The following is a 20,144-nucleotide window of genomic DNA, read 5'->3' as shown; positions in this document are numbered from 1 at the left end:
GGGGGGGTTGCCCACATCTGAGGTCCTCTCCAAGGTTTCTCATAGTCAGCATTGTCACTGGCGTCCCACTGGATGTGAATTCTCCCTGCCCACTGGGTGTGAGTTTTCCTTGCCCTTTTGTGGGTTCTTCCGAGGATGTTGTAGTCGTAATGATTTGTGCAGTCCTTTGAGACATTTGTGATTTGGGGCTATATAAATAAACATTGATTGATTGATTGATTATTAAAATGTCTTTATTTTTACTTTCAACACAAAATAAAACCAAAATATAAATGAACAAAATGAGAATTAAAGGCCTACTGTAATCCATCCATTTTCTACCGCTTATTCCCTTTTGAGGTGGCGGGGGGCGCTGGCGCCTATCTCAGCTACAATTGGGCGGAAGGCGGGGTACACCCTGGACAAGTCGCCACCTCATCGCAGCCTACTGTAATGAGATTTTCTTATTCAAACGGGGATAGCAGGTCCGTTCTACGTGTCATACTTGATAATTTCGCGATATTGCCATATTTTTGCTGAAATAATTTAGTAGAGAACATCGACGATAAAGTTCGCAACTTTCTGTGCTGATAAAAAAAGCCCTGCCTTTACCGGAAGTCGCAGACGATGACATCACAAGGGTGAGGGCTCCTCACGTCCTCACATTGTTTATAATGGGAGTCTCCAGCAGCAAGAGCTATTCGGACCGAGAAAACGACAACTTCCCCATTAATTTGAGCGAGGATGAAAGATTTGTGGATGATGATATTGATAGCGAAGGATTAAAAATAAAAAAATAAAAAATAAAGTTAAAAAGAAAGGCGATTGCATTGGGACTGATTCAGATGTTTTTAGACACATTTACTAGGATAATTCTGGGAAAGGGCTTCACGGTGGCAGAGGGGTTAGTGCGTCTGCCTCACAATACAAAGTTCCTGCAGTCCTGGGTTGAAATCCAGGCTCGGGATCTTTTTGTGTGGAGTTTGCATGTTCTCCCCGTGAATGCGTGGGTTCCCTCCGGGTACTCCGGCTTCCTCCCACTTCCAAAGATATGCACCTGGGGATAGGTTGATTGGCAACACTAAATTGGCCCTAGTGTGTGAATGTGAGTGTGAATGTTGTCTGTCTATCTGTGTTGGCCCTGTGATGAGGTGGCGACTTGTCCAGGGTGTACCCTGCCTTCTGCCCGATTGTAGCTGAGATAGGCGCCAGCGCCCCCCGCGACCCCGAAAGGGAATAAGCGGTAGGAAATGGATGGGGATGGAATTCTGGGAAATCCCTTATCTTTCTATTGTGTTGCTAGCGTTTTAGTGAGATTAAATAGTACCTGATAGTCGGAGGGGTGTGTCCACATGTGTCTTGAGGCCAGTCTCTGAGGGAAGTCGACGGCAGCTGCATGGACGACGCAAGCTCAGCTGATGTCCGGTAAGAGGCGACTTTTTACCACAATTTTCTCACCGAAACCTGCCGGTTGACAAGTGGTCGGGAACCATGTACGCTTGACCGCTCTGATCCATAGTAAAGCTTCACCTTTAAACAAGGAATCACCGTGTGTTTGTGTGGCTAAAGGCTAAAAGCTTCCCACCTACATCTTTCTTCTTTGACTTCTCCAATATTAATTGAACAAATTGAAAAAGATTCAGCAACACAGATGTCCAGAATATTGTTTAATTGCGCGATGAATAGAGACGACTTTTAGCCGCAAATGGTGCTGCGCTAATAGGTCCTGACAGTCCGTGACGTCACGCGTACTCGTCATCATTCCGCGACGTTTTCAACAAGAAACTCCGCGGGAAATTTAAAATTGTAATTTAGTAAACTAAAAAGGCCGTATTGGCATGTGTTGCAATGTTAATATTTCATCATTGATATATAAACTATCAGACTGCGTGGTCGGTAGTAGTGGCTTTCAGTAGGCCTTTAAGTAATTTGAGACGATGCAAATTAAACAATTAAAAAAAATAGCGGTTTGAAATGGTCCAGGTTATCAGGGACTGGTGTTGCGGTGTGACTGCAGCCAGGCACGTAAGATAACCCTCGTCTCCATGGAAACGTTTCTGCCGCTTTCACCCATTTGCCGCTTATCCACTAACGCAGAGGTAGGCAATCCAGAATGTTGAAAGAGCCATTTTGGACCCAAATAACAAAAATTCTGGAGCCAACGGCAGGGGTTGGAGTTTACAGTTACGGTAGCACGATTAGCCCCGAACGGGCTAACACCACGACTAACGTGTTACACGACCAAGGAGCGGTTTAGCTCGGTTGGTAGAGTGGCCGTGCCAGCAACTTGGGGGTTGCAGGTTCGATTCCCGCTTCCGCCATCCTAGTCACTGCCGTTGTGTCCTCGGGCAAGACACTTTACCCACCTGCTCCCAGTGCCACCCACACTGGTTTAAATGTAACTTAGATATTGGGTTTCACTATGTAAAGCGCTTTGAGTCACTAGAGAAAAAGCGCTATATAAATATAATTCACAATTCACACAAATCGCCCAGCGACTCTCTGTCGCACCACAGTTTTGTATTGTCGCTCGGTCCTTCGGCGGAGTGCTTGGGAAGCTACCGGCCCGGGCTGTTTACCAGGGCAAGTGAGGGAGCGAGAGAGAAAGAGAGAGAGCGAGGTTGACGGAGTGAGCAGGCGGGCGAGCAAGGGAGGGAGGGAGGGCCAGAAGAGCGCGTGCGGGTTTAGTGGAAAAGCGGCAAAACGTTTCTCTGCTTGCATCATGCAAGTGACGTCAATGTTCGGCCCTCGAGAGCCACATATCACACCGTGATTGGTAGATTCCTTCAGCTCCGCACGCCATTCATATAAAACTTGCGAGCCGCACTAACATTAAACGTTATATTAAAGTAGGGGCCGCAAAATAACGTGTCTGAGACCCCTGCTCTTTGGCATAAAAGTTTTCATACACTTGTAAAGAACTTAATGTCATGGCTGTCTTGAGAGTTTCCAATCATTTCGACAACTCTTATTTTTTTGCGATAAAGAGATAGGAGCACATATTTGTAGGTCACAAAAAACATTCAGGAATTTATTATGGGTCGACTAAAAATGTGAGCAAATGTGCTGGGTCAAAAGTATACGTACAGCAATGTTAATATTTGCTTACATGTCCTTTGGCAAGTTTCACCGCAATACGGCGCTTTTGGTAGCCATCCACAAGCTTCTGGTAGAATTTTTGACCACTCCCATTGACAAAATTGGTGAAGTTCAGCTAAATGTGTTGCTTTTCTGACATGGATTTGTTTCTTCAGCATTGTCCACACTTTCAAGTCAGGAATTTTGGAAGGCCTGTCTAAAACCTTAATTCTAGGCCGATTTAGCCATTCCTTTACCACTTTTGACTTGTGTCTGCACGGTGCCAATCAGCCGCAGCTGAGGGGGAAAAACGCTCAGGGAGAAACACAGGAAACAGACAAAATAAGAGCGCTGACAGGAAATACTACACATACAGAGGAAACCAAGACAAATGCAGAGGAAAAAACTAAAACACAAACAAACTGTCAGGGGAAAGCCCGACATAAACTTTTGCATGCGAGTTGTAACCTGTGATTAATCATCTTCCTCCATCCATTTTCTACCGCTTATTCCCTTTTGGGGTCGCGGGTGATTAATCGAAATTCATATGCAGTTGACTATTAGATATTTTTTTTTAAGTAAAACTTGCTTTAAAATCATAAATAAAGGTGACAAGCAGATACTTAACCGTTTGTTTTTAGCTCACATAAATAGTTTTGCAATACAGTATATAATAATATAATTGCCATGATCAGATATTATTAAAGTTTAAAATATGCATTTTTTTCCGTCAAAATTGAAACAACGAATGCATTTATTAAAAAAAAATTAAATAAAATGATATATATATATATATATATATATATATATATATACATAAAATTGTATAAACAATGTGTCAGAGTTGGTGACGAACCCCCGAGAAGGCGGCAGGCATTATGCGGGAAAACATTAATCTTCAAAAACAACAAAAAGAAAACAAACCAGGAACTAGGAGACAGGAAACAGGATACCAGGAAACAGGAACTTGGACGAAATGACAGCACGCACCCAACAGCTTTAGGATACAGCTACAAACGGTAGGAGCGACAAGTCGTAATGATAATAATCCAGCCCGGAGTGCAGGAACAAGCAGGTCTAAATAGCATCTGGCTGATTGACACCAGGTGTGGCCCCCTGCCAATCAGCTACAACTGAGGGGGAAAAAACACTCAGGGATAACAGCAGGAAATAAAGACAAAATAAGAGCGCTGACAGGAAACAAGACACACAGAGGAAAAACTAAAACATGTCCAAACTGTCAGGTATCCTTATGAAACAACGAATGCATTTATTTAAAAAAATTAAATAAAATATATATGTATATATATATATATATATATATATATATATATATATATATATATATATATATATATATATATATATATATATATATATATATATGTGTGTGTGTGTGTATATATATACACATGTATATACATTTGTGTGTATGTATATATATATATATATACATACATGTATGTATGTATGTACATGTATACACATATATATATATATATAAAAGAAATACTTGAAATATATACACACCCCCACCACTACCTCAACACCCCCCCAAACCCCATTTCCCGAGAACGAGATGATTTTTACAAGTTTTTGTCGTTCATAATGATAGTGATGGCGACTTGTCCAGGGTGTACCCCGCCTTCCGCCCGATTGTAGCTGAGATAGGCGCCAGCGCCCCCCGCGACCCCATAAAAGGGAATAAGCGGTAGAAAATGGATGGATGGATAATGATAGTGAATGATTGGCAAAGTTCCCCTAAAATGTGCAGTTCCCCTTTAAAAACGAATTAAATGTGCTTTCCTCCTAAATATGTATTACTTATTAGATTATATTTATTAGTTATTATCCTAAATGAACCTGCATCGATCAGAATAGAGAATAACTGTAAATACAAGCCCCAGGAAGAGCTGGACGAAGTGGCTGGGGAGAGGGAAGTCTGGGCTTCCCTGCTTAGGCTGCTGCCCCCGCGACCCGACCTCGGATAAGCGGAAAATGATGGATGGATGGATGGATGGATGGACAATTGTGCATTATTTAGTTCCAAAAATAACTTTAGACTTTTTTACTGCGAGAAGGTATCAATATGAAAAATAAATAAATAAGCAAGTGACTTTATTTCATGTATTTGTTTATTTCTGGGAATAAAATAGGCCTCTAGATAAAACCATGTACACAATTGCACTTTTATATACACAATGACAATGAACACAACATATACAGTATACATACTTGGAACATCTACATACAAGACTTAATGCGATTTAATGACAGCTGCCTACGCTCAATTTGTACACAACCACTGGTATTTTGGTCATTGAACACTTTGAAGTCATATATTTTTAAATAAGTTTGAGGTATTTCTGGCATGATTACACAAAGAGCAGTAATGCTTGTGTTTGAGTTCTATTTACAGAGCAGCAATAGAGGGAGTCAGTGGTCCATCCAGGCGGGGCCACAGCAACAGAGGTACCAGCTTTCCAGTCCCCAGGACTACGGAAGCCTGGAAGGGAAAATAAGAGTTAAGTAAAAAAAATAAAATAATATTAATAATAAAGGAAAGAAATATTTAGCACTTCGTATTTCACCTCATCTCCTGTTGAAGGCCACCGGGAGTTCTCTGTTGGGGATCAATAGTCCCGAGTGGATCACGTCCAGCGGGTCGCTGTCCGTCGCCACAATCTCAAAGTCTCGCACCAGCTGAGGGAGAAACCAAACAAGTGTCCGGTCAAAGGATGTTGAGACGCGAAAAGTCAACATTTTTAGGTCCTAAATTTACCATTTTCCATCTTAAAATGGCAAAAAAAAAAAAAACTAAAAAGATTGATTGATAGTAGTCATTCCTACTTTGTGGAAATGCGTTTATCGCGGTCATGTCCGGAACCAATTATTTAAAATAGCCTGTCACATCATTTAATGTGGTCTGCCGGGCATTTAAAGCAGTGGTCCCCAAACTTTTTGTATCCGTGGACCGGTCAACGCTTAATAATTTGTCCCGCAGCCCGGGGGGTGGGGGGTCCTTTTTTTTCTTTTTTCTTTTTTTTCTTCTTCGTCATAAAAAAGGGACGTTTTCGTCATAAAAAAGGGAGGTTTTTGTGGTTTTTGCACTAATTGTAAGTGTATATTGTGTTTTTTTATGTTGATTTAATAAAAAAAAAATTTTTTTTATAAAAAATTATTTTGCGGCCCGGTGGTTGGTGACCACTGATTTAAAGGCCTACTGAAAGCCAGTACTACCGACCACGCAGTCTGATAGTTTATATATCAATGATGAAATATTAACATTGCAACACATGCCAATACGGCCTTTTTAGTTTACTAAATTGCAATTTTAAATTTCCCGCCAAGTATCCTGTTGAAAACGTCGCGGAATGATGACGCTTATGATGACGCCTGCGCGTGACGTCACGGGTTGTAGCGGACATTTTCTTCCGGCACCGATCACGGCTAAAAGTCGTCTGCTTTAATCGCATGATTACACAGTATTCTGGACATCTGTGTTGCTGAATCTTTTGCAATTTGTTCAATTAATAATGGAGACGTCAAAGAAGAAAGCTGTAGGTGGGAAGCGGTGCATTGCGGCCGGCTGTAACAACACAAACACAGCCGGTGTTTCATTGTTTACATTCCCTACTGATGACGGTGTAGCTTTAATATGGAACAGAGCGATCAAGCGAAAATGGATCTCTACCACATGTCAACCAGCAAGTTTCGGTGAGAAAATTGCGGTAATAATTCGGCTCTTACCGTAGACATGAGCGGAGCTTGTGTCGTTCCTCCTGCAGCTGTCAAAGAGACAGCTGCGACTCTCTCGCCTCCTCCGTGGCTTCCCTCAGAGACACTGGCGGTCACCACACCCGTGGCCACACCCCTCCGACTTTCAGGTACGACTATACAATCTCACTAAAACACTAGTAACACGATAAGCAGATAAGGTATTTTCCAGAATTATCCTAGTAAATGTGTCTAATAACATCTAAATCGCTCTCATTGCCCTCTCTTTTTTTTTTTTTTTTTTTTTTTTTAGTCCTTCACTCTCACTATCCTCATCCACAAATCTTTCATCCTCGCTCAAATTAATGGGGAAATCATTGCTTTCTCGGTCCGAATCGCTCTGGCTGCTGGTGGCCATGATTGTAAACAATGTTCAGATGTGAGGAGCTCCACAACCAATGACGTCACGCGCACATCGTCTGCTACTTCCGGTACAGGCAAGGCTTTTTTATTAGCGACCAAAAGTTGCGGACTTTATCGTCGATGTTCTCGACTAAATCCTTTCAGCAAAAATATGGCAATATCGCGAAATGATCAAGTATGACACATAGAATGGACCTGCCATCCCCGTTTGAATAAGAAAATCTCATTTCAGTAGGCCTTTAAGCGCAAAAAATATGATTAAAGTGGTGAAGGTGTTTTAGCGTAAGAAACATATTAATTGTTATATATTATAAAGTGTATTTATTTTAGTCCTACATAATTGTATGCTCGTGTATTTTTAGTTAGTTACGCATAAGTCCTTTATTTTGCATTATGTTTGATTAGTATCATAATAATTGTTTCTTTAATCAGCCTGACCTAAGCCTTGATAATAATCTTTGTGATCAACACAAGTTTTTATATCAATTGACAAGGTTTATCCTGTTAATCTGTAAGTAGCTTAGATGTAGTTCTTGAATATCATTCAAATCAAGACTAATTCAGTGTTAATATTTGAAAATATTTTTGTAGCGCATGAGGAAATCCAACTCCGGCGCTGGTGTGGGAACCTTGAACCAGGCCGCCGGTGTCTTACCCAGCACATGGCCAGATGCAGCTGCAGCTCGGCCAGCCGCCGGCCGATGCACATCCTCTTGCCGATGCCGAAGGGAACGTGGGCGAAGGGGTTGATGGTGTTCTTCTCCAACCAGCGCTCGGGCTTGAACTGTTTGCTGTCGTCAAAGTACTCCTCGTTGGCGGCGATGGCGTGGCTGTTGATCATCAGGACTGTCTGCAGGAGGACAAGCGAAGGGCGGTTAGTGAAATACACTCACTGGTCAAGTCATTAGGTACATTTTCCAAGATTATGAATGGTTTTAATATGTGAATACTTTATAGTAGTTATCTTCCATCCATTTTTTACCGCTTATTCCCTTTCGGGGTCGCGGGGAGTAGTTATCTTTTTTTTTTCAATATATTTTTTATGCGTGAAGAACGCAGGCCACTGCTGATATATATGTATGTGTGTGTGTAGATGTATGTATATGTATATATATCTATGTATAGGTATATATGTATGTATACTGTATGTATATATATATATATATATATATATATATATATATATATATACATATATATATATACACACACACGTATTACATATTCAGTACGCTAGCATGTCTTACGTGTTTTGACCACAACCCACCAATAGTGGGCGCCAAAAACGATACAAAAAAAAATAGCAAACTAATAAGAAATAAAAATGTTAATAATTTGTATGTATATATATATATATGTATGTATATGTGTGTAGGTATTTGTGTATATATATATGTAGATGTATACATGTGTATATATGTATGTATGTGTATAAATTTATATATATATATATATATATATATATATATATATATATATATATATATATATATATATATACATATATATCCATCCAACTCCTACTGCTTATATATGTGTGTGTGTGTATATATATATATATATATATATATATATATATATATATATATATATATATATATATACACACATACATACATACATACATACATACATACACACACACACACACGTATTACATATTCAGTACGCTAGCATGTACCACAACCAACCAATAGGGGGCGCCAAAAACGATACCAAAAAAACTCAAATAGCAAACTAATAAGAAATAAAAATGTTAATAATTTGTATGTACTGTATATATATATATATATATATATATATATATATATATATATATATAAATGAGGTGGCGACTTGTCCAGGGTGTTCTCCACGAATGCGACGCATTTTTTTTTCTTTATTTACATTTCGGGCCGTAGTTTTGGGGACCCCTGTGAAAGAGCGCCTACACTTTGCCTGCCATAGCAACTCAGCAGAAACTAAAATCCTGAAAATATGTTTGTGCGCTATGTCGCGGTCATTGACAAATGTAACAATATGATGACAGCTTCCATCCCATTTTGAGATGCACCATGCAGGCCAAATGTCAGAAACCAGGATCTCACTACGCGTAAGCACCCAATACCGAGCCAGGTGTAACGATTGGGTTGCATGGTGATGTGGAGTCCTTCTCTCAAGGATGCAGTCGGGCTCAGACACAGCGTGAAGGTAAGAGTAAATTATTTATTGAAGGATAAAACAGACTATGAAAAGGGAAAACATGCTAAAGGCACTAAAGACAAAACAAAAGAGCTAGCATGGGAGCTAGAGGAATAACAAGGCCTAGCGCGGAAGCTAGCAAGTCCAGAACTGGGGAACAAAAGTCAAACAACGAAGCCAGACTGGATGAACGAAGGAGGCAGGCTTAAATCAAGTGGCAGGTGAAACTAATACGTAACTATGGTGACAAAACATACAAGAAAGAGCTAGCATGGGAGCTAGAGGAATAACAAGGCCTAGCGCGGAAGCTAGCAAGTCCAGAACTGGGGAACAAAAGTCAAACAACGAAGCCAGACTGAGTGAACGAAGGAGGCAGGCTTAAATCAAGTGGCAGGTGAAACTAATACGTAACTATGGTGACCAAACATACAAGGAAGTGCCACCAGGAACTAAAGAAGTCAAACACTAACAGAACATAATACAGAAAGACTCAAAAACCTAAACATAATATGATCCGGGCAGCGGATCATATTATGTTTATTAGGATTATCAAACTTTGTCGAGTACATTTCCTGGCCAGGACCACAACATGCCTCCTTCAGACGTACACGACAGTAATCTGCTCATGTCAGATGCATGCTGTATAACTGTAACCGATAAGCCACTTACCCCTTTGGGAATGGCGTAATCCCCCAACACCGTGTCTTTGTCCAAGGTCCTGCTGGTGAACGGAACGGACGGCGTCAACCTGTGAACGCAGCAGGCCAACCATGATCAAGGTTTCATGTAACATGTCTAAGCTCTTTAAGTGGAAACCGTGTTTTCCGCCTAATCTCCAATCACAGGTCATGTACATTCCCCCCCCCTCACCCCCGTGGATGTGGGCCTCAATAACATCATCGACAACTTGTGACTGCACGTGAGGGAATCGAGCGGACCGGCCCCACCCCGGGGGGGGGGCGATCTTAAGCCGGGCCGCTCATGCGATAGCCACATCTCACGGAGATTGTATTCCGATGTGTGGACTTTTCTAATCTCCGTGGTACTCTTTCGGAATCGGGGGCGTCCGTACCTCATGGACTCTTTCAGGCAGGCTTTGAGGTAGGGCATGCTCTTCAGGTGCTCGCCGCACGGCTGCTGGTCGGCGGGCACCACGCTCCTGATCTCCCTCAGCAGCGTCCTCTGGGCATGGGGGTTACGCGACAGGTTGAGAAGGACCCACAGCATGCTGTTGGCGGTCTGAGAGACGGGGGAAAAAAAAGTTACGTTAAGTTAAGTTAAAGTTCCAATGATTGTCACTCTAGGTGTGGTGAACTTTGTCCTCTGCATTTGACCCATCACCCTTGATCACCCCCCTGGGAAGTGAGGGGAGCAGTGGGCAGCAGCGGTGCCGCGCCCGGGGAATCATTTATGGTGATTTAAAGGCCTACTGAAATGAGCCAATATACACCTTGATGTTGCAGAAAAAAGACCATATTTATTTTTTTTATCCGATTTCCGAACTCTAAAAGGGTGAATTTGGCGATTTAAACACCTTTCAATTGTTCGGAGCGATGACCTTTCACCCGTGACGTTACAACGGGAAGCAATCCGCCATTTTCTCAAACACATCACACATACCAAGTTAAATCAGCTCTGTTATTTTCCGTTTTTCGACAGTTTTCCGTACCTCGTCGGTGTGTTGTCGGAGGGCGTAACAACACGATCGGGGACGGATTCAAGTTGTCTTACATGCTACTTAGGCTAGCTGTATGTACATATTGCATCGTTATGCCTCATTTGTAGCTATATTTGCATCCAGCCTTTCCCTCCACCCACATTTAATGCCAAATAAACACTTACCAATCGAAGGATTCATGTTGCACCAGTGTCAAAAGATGCGCAAGTCCCTCGTTTGTTCTGCACATTTTACCGACGATAGCAACGCTACGACAGAGATGTGTGGATATCCTGCGACACTCAAAGCAGATAAAGTCAACGAAATCACAAAGGTGAGTTTTGTTGATGTCATTGACTTATGTGCTAATCAGACATATTTGGTCACGGCACGACTGCCGGCTAATCGATGCTAACATGCTATTTAGGCTAGCTTTATGTACAATTTTAGCTATACTTGTACCCAGCCTTTCCCTCCACCCACATTTAATGCCAAACAAACACTTACCAATCGACGGATTCAAGTTGCACCAGTGTCAAAAGATACGAAAGTCCGTCGTTTGTTCTGCACATTTTACCGACGATAGCGACGCTACGACAGAGATGTGTGGATATCCTGCGACACTCAAAGTAGATAAAGTCAACAAAATCACAAAGGTGAGTTTTGTTGATGTTATTGACTTATGTGCTAATCAGACATATTTGGTCACGGCATGACTGCCAGCCAATCGATGCTAACATGCTATTTAGACTAGCTGTATGTACATATTTAGCTATATTTGCACCCAGCCTTTCCCTCCACCCACATTTAATGCCAAACAAACACATACCAATCGACTGATTCAAGTTGCACCAGTGTCAAAAGATGCGAAAGTCCCTGGTTTGTTCTGCACATTTTACAGACGATAGCGATGCTACGACAGAAATGTGTGGATATCCTGCGACACTCAAAGCAGATGCATTTCCAACGATAAAGTCAACAAAATCACAGAGGTGACCTTTGTTGATGTTTTTGACTTATGTGCTAATCAGACATATTTGGTCACGGCATGACTGCCAGCCAATCGATGCTAACATGCTATTTAGGCTAGCTGTATTTACATTTGTTGATATATTTGCATCCAGCCTTTCCCTCCCCCCACATTTAATGCCAAACAAACACATACTAATCGACGGATTCAAGTTGCACCAGTGTCAAAAGATGCGAAAGTCCCTGGTTTGTTCTGCACATTTTACAGACGATAGCGATGCTACGACAGAGATGTGTGGATATCCTGCGACACTCAAAGCAGATGCATTTCCAACGATAAAGTCAACGAAATCACAAAGGTGAGTTTTGTTGATGTTATTGACTTATGTGCTAATCAGACATATTTGGTCACGGCATGACTGCCAGCTAATCGCTGCTAACATGCAATTTAGGCTAGCTGTATGTACATTTGTAGCTATATTTGCACCCAGCCTTTCCCTCCACCCACATTTGATGCTAAACAAACACATACCAATCGACGGATTTAAGTTGCTCCAGAGCTCAAAAGATGCAATCGGTTAGAAGGCGATCAGCGAATAGCTTCAATTGCTATAGCTTCAGTTTCTTCTTCAATTTCGTTTTCGGTATCTGCCTCCACACTCCAACCATCCGTGTCAATACATGCGTAATCTGTTGAATCGCTTAAACCGCTGAAATCTGAGTCTGAATCCGAGCTAATGTCGCTATATCTTGCTGTTCTATCCGCCATGTTTGTTTGTATTGGCATCACTGCGTGACGTCACAGGAAAGTAGACGGGTGGATTTACAGAGAGCGAAAATCAGGCACTTTAAAGCCTTTTTTCGGGATATTCCATGATGGGTAAAATTTTGAAAAAAACTTCGAAAAATAAAATAAGCCACTGGGAACTGATTTTTATTGGTTTGAACCCTTCTGAAATTGTGATAATGTTCCCCTTTAAATGGGTCTAGAAGGTCCATTCTATGTGTCATACTTGATCATTTCGCGAAATTTAGTAGAGAACATCGACGATAAAGTTCGCAACTTTTGGTCGCTAATAAAAAAGCCTTGCCTTAAACCGGAAGTCACAGACGATGACATCACAAGGGTGAGGGCTCCTCACGTCCTCACATTGTTTTTAACGGGAGCCTCCAGCAGCAAGAGCTATTCGGACCGAGAAAACGACAATTTCCCCATTAATTTGAGTGAGGATGAAAGATTCGTGGATGATGATATTGATAGCGAAGGACTGGGGAAAAAAAAAAGGCGATTGCATTGGGACGGATTCAGATGTTTTAGACACATTTACTAGGATAATTCTGGGAAATCCCTTATCTTTCTATTGTGTGGCTAGTGTTTTAGTGAGATTAAATAGTACCTGATAGTCGGAGGGGTGTGTCCACGGGTGTCTCTGAGGGAAGTCGACGGCAGCTGCATGGACGGAGCAAGCTCAGCTGATCTCCGGTAAGAGGCGACTTTTTACCACAATTTTCTCACCGAAATCCGCCGGTTGACAAGTGGCGGCAACCATGTTCGCTTGACCGCTCTGATGCATAGTAAGGCTTCATCTCCGGGATTTTTAAACAAGGAATCACCGTGTGTTTGTGTGGCTAAAGGCTAATGCTTCCCACCTCCATCTTTCTACTTTGACTTCTCCATTATTAATTGAACAAATTGCAAAAGATTCAGCAACACGGATGTCCAGAATACTGTTTAATTGCACGACGAAAAGGGACGACTTTTAGCCGCAAATAGTGCTGCGCTAATATTTCCTGACAGTCCGCGACGTTTTCAACAAGAAACTCCGCGGGATATTTTAAATTGCAATTTAGTAAAACTAAAAAGGCCGTATTGGCATGTGTTGCAATGTTAATATTTCATCGTTACTACGGACTGAACTTTCACAGTATCATGTTAGACCCGCTCGCCTGTGTATCGGTTGGGGACATCTATACGCTGCTCATCCGCCTCCGCTTGGGATGGTTTCCTGTGGACGGGACTCTCGCTGCTGTCTTGGATCCGCTTTGAACTGAACTCTGGCGGCTGTGTTGGAGCCACTATGGATTGAACTTTCACAGTATCATGTTAGACCCGCTCGACATCCATTGCTTTCGGTCCCCTAGAGGGGGGGGGGGTGGGTTGCCCACATCTGAGGTCCTCTCCAAGGTTTCTCATAGTCAGCATTGTCACTGGCGTCCCACTGGATGTGAGTTTTCCTTGCCCTTTTGTGGGTTCTTCCGAGGATGTCGTAGTCGTAATGATTTGTGCAGTCCTTTGAGACATTTGTCATTTGGGGCTATATAAATAAACATTGATTGATTGATTGATTGATTGATCGTTGATATATAAACTATCAAACTGCGTAGTGGTAGTAGTGGGTTTCAGTAGGCCTTTAACCCCCCAATTCCAACCCTTGATGCTGAGTGCCAAGCAGGGAGGCAATGGGTCCCATTTTTTTTATAGTCTTTGGTATGACTCACCCGGGGTTTGAACTCCCAACCTACCGATCTCAGGGCAGACATTCTAACCACTAGGCCACTGAGCAGGTAAAGGGGAGTGAGTACCGAGACCGGGGCGGCTCCTTCAAGTGCATTCCTCAGAAGGAGCTGAGAAAATGTTTCGGGTTCCTCAAAGGCTCCCATGCAGGCAGCAGCTGTTTGCCTTTACCCCTTCTTTACGGGAAGGGGGATATATACAGTATGTATTTATGTAGGCGAAAGGTGAGGCGTAAATCAGTCGGAGGAGGCTCACCGTTTCCACGCCGCCGATCTGCAGCTCGGTGATGGCGGCGTACAGCTCCTTCTTGGAGAGGCCGCTGTGGTGGAGAATGTCGCCGATCAGGTCGTCCGGCGCTCCCGGGGCGGTCCTCTTCAGCTTCTTGTCAATGTAAACTTTGACTGGAGAGAGAGAGAGGGTACAGATTGAGTACGATTGATTAATTGAATCTTGTATTAGTAGATTGCACAGTACAGTACATATTCCGTACAATCGACCACTAAATGGTAACATCCCAATAAGTTTTTCAACAAGTCAATTCACGGTGTCAGAAGAGGGTCAGGTCGGGCTGTCAATTTCCGTTTCATTCTCGAGTAAAACCATCCATCTTCTGCTTATCCGAGGTCGGGTCACGGGGGCAACAGCCTAAGCAGGGAAGCCCAGACTCTCCTCTCCCCAGTCACTTCGTCCAGCTCTTCCCGGGGGATTCCGAGGTGTTCCCAGGCCAGCCGGGAGACATAGTCTTGCCAACGTGTCCTGGGTCTTCCCCGTGGCCTCCTACCGGTTGGACGTGCCCCGAACACCTCAGTCCTGACCAGATGCCTGAACCACCTCATCTGGTTCCTCTCCTTGTGGAGGAGCAGCGGCTTTACTTCGAGCTCCTCCCGGATGGCAGAGCTTCTCACCCTATCTCTAAGGGAGCGCCCCAAACTCATTTCGGCCGCTTGTACCCGTGATCTCGTCCTTTCGGTCATGACCCAAAGCTCATGACCATAGGTGAGGATGGGAACGTAGATCGACCGGTAAATTGAGAGCTTTGCCTTCCGGCTCAGCTCCTTCTTCACCACAACGGATCGATACAGCGTCCGCATTACTGAAGACGCCGCACCGATCTCACCATCCACTCTTCCCTCACTCGTGAACAAGACTCCGAAGTACTTGAACTCCTCCCCAACCCGGAGATGGCACGCCAACCTTTTCCGGGGCGAGAACCATGGACTCAAACCAGTTCTCCATTCAGAATGTTCTAATAACAATGGAATGCCGGTTCTACGAACAACTACTGTACGTTCACTTCATTAAATAGACAAACAGTTTTGAATGTGTTTTAAATCAGGGGTGCCCAACCACCGGTCTTGGTACCGGTACCGTGACACATTTGCTACTGGGCCGCAGAGAAACAGGAGTTAATTTACAAACTAACACATTTTCTCCAACTTAACTTCCGTCCGTCTCACTAAACACACCAAAAAGCTTGTTTATAGACGTATATTACAACTCCTGACAGGAAGTCACCATTTGTTATAGTATATTAAAACCTCTAAAGGCCTTTGTTGTCCACATGCGTGGACAGCACCTTTTAGCTCTTGTGAATTATATTTATATAGCGCTTTTCTCAAGTGACTCAAAGCACTTTACATAGTTACATTTAAACCAGTGTGGGTGGCACTGGGAGCAGGTGGGTAGAGTGTCTTGCCCAAGGACACAACGGCAGTAACTAGGATGGCACAAGCGGGAATCGAACCTGCAACTCTCAAGTTGCTGGCACGGCCACTCTACCAACCGAGCTATGCCGCCCTTTATTTCCAAAATGGTGTACACTACTGAATTGGGGTCTTTTGTGCTAATGTGGACACCTTTACTGCCATCTGGTGGTATCAGAAGAGTATAACATACAATGGAATTGGAGTTGTCCGCATGGAGAAAAATCAACTCCCAAGTGGGCCGAACTGGCAAATTCACAGCACAATAACTTAAAAATAAAGACAACTTCGGATTGTTTTCTTTGTTTAAAAATAGAACAAGAGCATTCTGAAAATGTGGAAAAAATTGGTAAAAAGTCTGCAACGAAACAATTATTTTTTGTTATCGAGTGATTTTTGATTAGTTTTGTTATGATCCGATGCCTGGATCATAACATGTTGTAGCTTTGTTCCTTTTTATATCCCATTCAGTTGTTTGACTTCCTTATTTCCTGTGTTAGTTCAGTCACCATGGTTGCTATTTACTTTTCACCTGCCCCTTGCTTTTGGCGCACACCTGTTATTCTTGATTACTGCCTTATTTATTTTTGTTCCTTCTTTCTTGGATCCTAATTTGCCTTACACGCAACAAGTGACGTATGCTTTTCCATGTATTTACTCTCTAGCTTTCGCGCTACGCTTAGTTCATCCCTAGCTCACATGCTAGTAGTTTTTGTTTTGCCTTTTGTGCCCTTGTGCCAGTTTTTCTGTTTCCTTGTCTGTTTTTATTAGTTAATAAATCTTTCTTTCTTACCATTCGCTGTGTTCTTGCCCGAACACTATGCCCACCAAGCGTCACAAGTTTGTTGGAATAATAATTTTAATTAAACTTTATAGTGTGTGTCATGTTTTTTTGGTACATTTATTTGTTTTCATGCTAACAATTAAGCTGTGAGTAACTCAAAATTTTGTTAATTTGAATGGTAATACTAACATGTGCCCTGCAATGAGGTGGCGACTTGTCCAGAGTATACGCCGCCTTCTGCCCGATTGTAGCTGAGATAGGTGCCAGCCCCCCCCCCCACCCCAAAGGGGAATAAGCGGTAGAAAATGGATGGATGATTCAAAGTCATGTTAATTTGAATGGTAATACTAACATGTGCCCTGCGATGAGGTGGCAACTTGTCCTGAGTATACGCCGCCTTCCGCCCGATTGTAGCTGAGATCGGCGCCAGCGCCCCCCGCCACCCCAAAGGGGAATACGCGGTAGAAAATGGATGGATGGATGGATGATTCAAAGTCATGTTAATTTGAACGGTAATAAAAACATGTGCCCTGCGATGAGGTGGCGACTTGTCCAGGGTGTACGCCGCCTTCCGCCCGAATGCAGCTGAGATAGGCTCCAGCGACCCCTCCCGTGACTCCAAAGGGAATAAGCGGTAGGAAATGGATGGATGATTCAAAGTCATGTTGATTTCAACGGTAATACTAACATGTGCCCTGCGATGAGGTGGCGACTTGTCCAGGGTGTACCCGCCTTCCACCCGAATGCAGCTGAGATAGGCTCCAGCGACCCCTCCCGTGACTCCAAAGGGAATAAGCGGTAGAAAATGGATGGATGATTCAAAGTCATGTTGATTTCAACGATAATACTAACATGTGCCCTGCGATGAGGTGGCGACTTGTCCAGGGTGTACCCCGACTTCTGCCCGAATGCAGCTTAGATAGGCTCCAGCGACCCCCCCACCCCCGTGACCCCAAAAGGGACAAGCGGTAGAAAATGGATGGATGGATACTAACATGTATCGTTACATCCCTGGGTGTACTGTGGATTTATTTTCAAACCCAACGGGACGTTCAAGTACTGCAGTGATGACCGATGTCACAAATAAAGTAGCGCAGTGGGCCTAGGTATTCATTAAAAACAAAGCGGGGGTTTAATTTAACAAGCATACCGAACATTTTCGCCCACAGCAACATTACACACGGTTTGAACAGTAACACTGTGTTTGAATTTGGGAACATAAAACACTGTACTTTTAATGAAGTGATTATTTGGCGTAAACTGTGACGCCCTCTTTTGATCGAGCTCAACGTTCACCCGTTGCTCCGGTTTCTGCAAATATTTCTCCCCGCCCCTGAGGTCAGGCCGTTTACCAGCACTCTGGTTCATGGGTTACTGTACCTGTGCTGAAAATGCGGTCCCAGGCCAGGGTGTGGTCCTGCCAGGTCTTGGTGTTGAGGCTCTTGTGAAGCGCCACGGGCGTGACCATCATCATGCCGAACGTGCTCATCATCTGCCACACCCACAGGGAGAGAGAGAGGCGCTTTTAGTCCAAGCCTCACCTGGGTCAAGTTAGCCCCGCCCACCTTGTCCAAATCTACCCCTACTAGTCCCAGTAGTTTGTGCTACATTTGTGCTGCAAAACATGTCGGTCTAATTATACTTTTCAAGTCGTTACTGTTTTATGTTATTAACGTGTAATAACTTGCTATTAACGTGTTATTAATCATAACATGAACCCCATCATCCAGCCAAATTGTCCCAATCGTTTGTGTTACATTTGTGCTGCAAAACATGTTGGTTTTAAATATACTTTATAAGTTGTTACCGTTTTATGTTATTAACATGTAATAAATTGTTAATTAGCACTATTAATGTGTAATAACATGTTATTAATCATAATTGGACCTTGTAAAAAATCCAAAACTTTTCCCAATTGTTTGTGCTACATTTGTGCTGCAAAAATGTTGGGTCTAACGATTACAGCTTTTAAGTTAACGTTTTATGGTTTTATGTTACAAACGTGCAATAAACGTGTTATTAATCATAACAAGGTTCCTTCCAACCTTGTCAAAACTCCAAAACTTTTCCCAATCGTTTGTGCTACAAAAAGGTTGGGTCTAACGATTATAGCTTTTAATTTATTAACGTTTTATGGTTTTATGTTATAAATGTGTAATGAACGTGTAATTAATCAAAATTAGGGTCCTCCAAATTTTTCAAAACTTCAAAACTTTTCCCAATCATTTGTGCTACATTTGTGCTGCAAAAATGTTGGGTCTAACGATTAGAGCTTTTAAGTTATTAACGTTTTATGGTTTTATGTTACAAACGTGCAATAAACGTGTTGTTAATCATAACAAGGTTCCTTTCAACCTTGTCAAAACCCTAAAACTTTTCCCAATCGTTTGTGCTACATTTGTGCTGCAAAAAGGTTGGGTCTAACGATTATAGCTTTTAATTTATTAACGTTTTATGGTTTTATGTTATAAATGTGTAATTAATCAAAATTAGGGTCCTCCAAATTTTTCAAAACTTTTCCCAATCATTTGTGCTACATTTGTGCTGCAAAAATGTTGGGTCTAACGATTATAGCTTTTAAGTTATTAATATTATATATGACAACGGCGTAATAAACGTGTTATTAATCATAATTAGGGTCCCTCCAACCTTTTTAAAACTCAAAAAGGTTTACCAATCGTTTGTGCTAAGTTTGTGCTGCAAAAAGGTTGGGTCTAACGATTTTAGCTTTTAAGTTAACATTTTATGGTTTTGTGTTATAAACATGAAACAAACGTGTTATTAATCATAACTAAATTCCCTCCAACCTTGTCAAAACTCCAAAACTTTTCCCAATCGTTTGTACTACATTTGTGCCGCAAACAAGTTAGCTGTAACGATTATAGCGTTTAAGTTTTTAACGTTTTATGGTTTTGTGTTATAAACATGTAATAAACGTGTTATTAATCACAACCAAGTTCCCTCCAACCTTGTCAAAACCCCCTCAAACTTGTCCCAATCGTTTGTGCTACATTTGTGCATCAAAAAGTGTTGGGTCTAACGATTATAGCTTTTAAGTTAGTAACGTTTTATGGTTTTATTTTATAAACGTGTAACAAATGTGTAATTAATGATAACTAAGGTCTCTCCAACCTTGTC

The 20,144-nt window shown here is 42.3% G+C and overlaps 1 protein-coding gene across 1 annotated transcript in view; it reads right to left on the bottom strand.

Annotated features, from left to right (window-relative positions):
- Window positions 1-5,174: 5,174 nt before the first annotated feature.
- Window positions 5,175-20,144, bottom strand: part of LOC133544486 (1,25-dihydroxyvitamin D(3) 24-hydroxylase, mitochondrial) — a 34,347-nt gene continuing 19,377 nt past the window's right edge. The window contains exons 7-13 of the mRNA XM_061889863.1: window positions 18,387-18,498; window positions 14,775-14,920; window positions 10,451-10,617; window positions 10,048-10,126; window positions 7,853-8,047; window positions 5,649-5,760; window positions 5,175-5,563 (exon numbers count right to left, since the gene is read on the bottom strand). Of these exons, the coding sequence (XP_061745847.1) occupies window positions 5,650-5,760; window positions 7,853-8,047; window positions 10,048-10,126; window positions 10,451-10,617; window positions 14,775-14,920; window positions 18,387-18,498 (810 nt within the window). The 3' untranslated portion in view covers window positions 5,175-5,563; window position 5,649. The remainder of the gene's footprint in view (window positions 5,564-5,648; window positions 5,761-7,852; window positions 8,048-10,047; window positions 10,127-10,450; window positions 10,618-14,774; window positions 14,921-18,386; window positions 18,499-20,144) is intronic.

The sequence above is a fragment of the Nerophis ophidion genome, linkage group LG02 (genome assembly GCF_033978795.1).
Source record: "Nerophis ophidion isolate RoL-2023_Sa linkage group LG02, RoL_Noph_v1.0, whole genome shotgun sequence".
NCBI lineage: Eukaryota > Metazoa > Chordata > Actinopteri > Syngnathiformes > Syngnathidae > Nerophis > Nerophis ophidion.
This window is presented reverse-complemented; position numbering and strand designations above follow the sequence as displayed.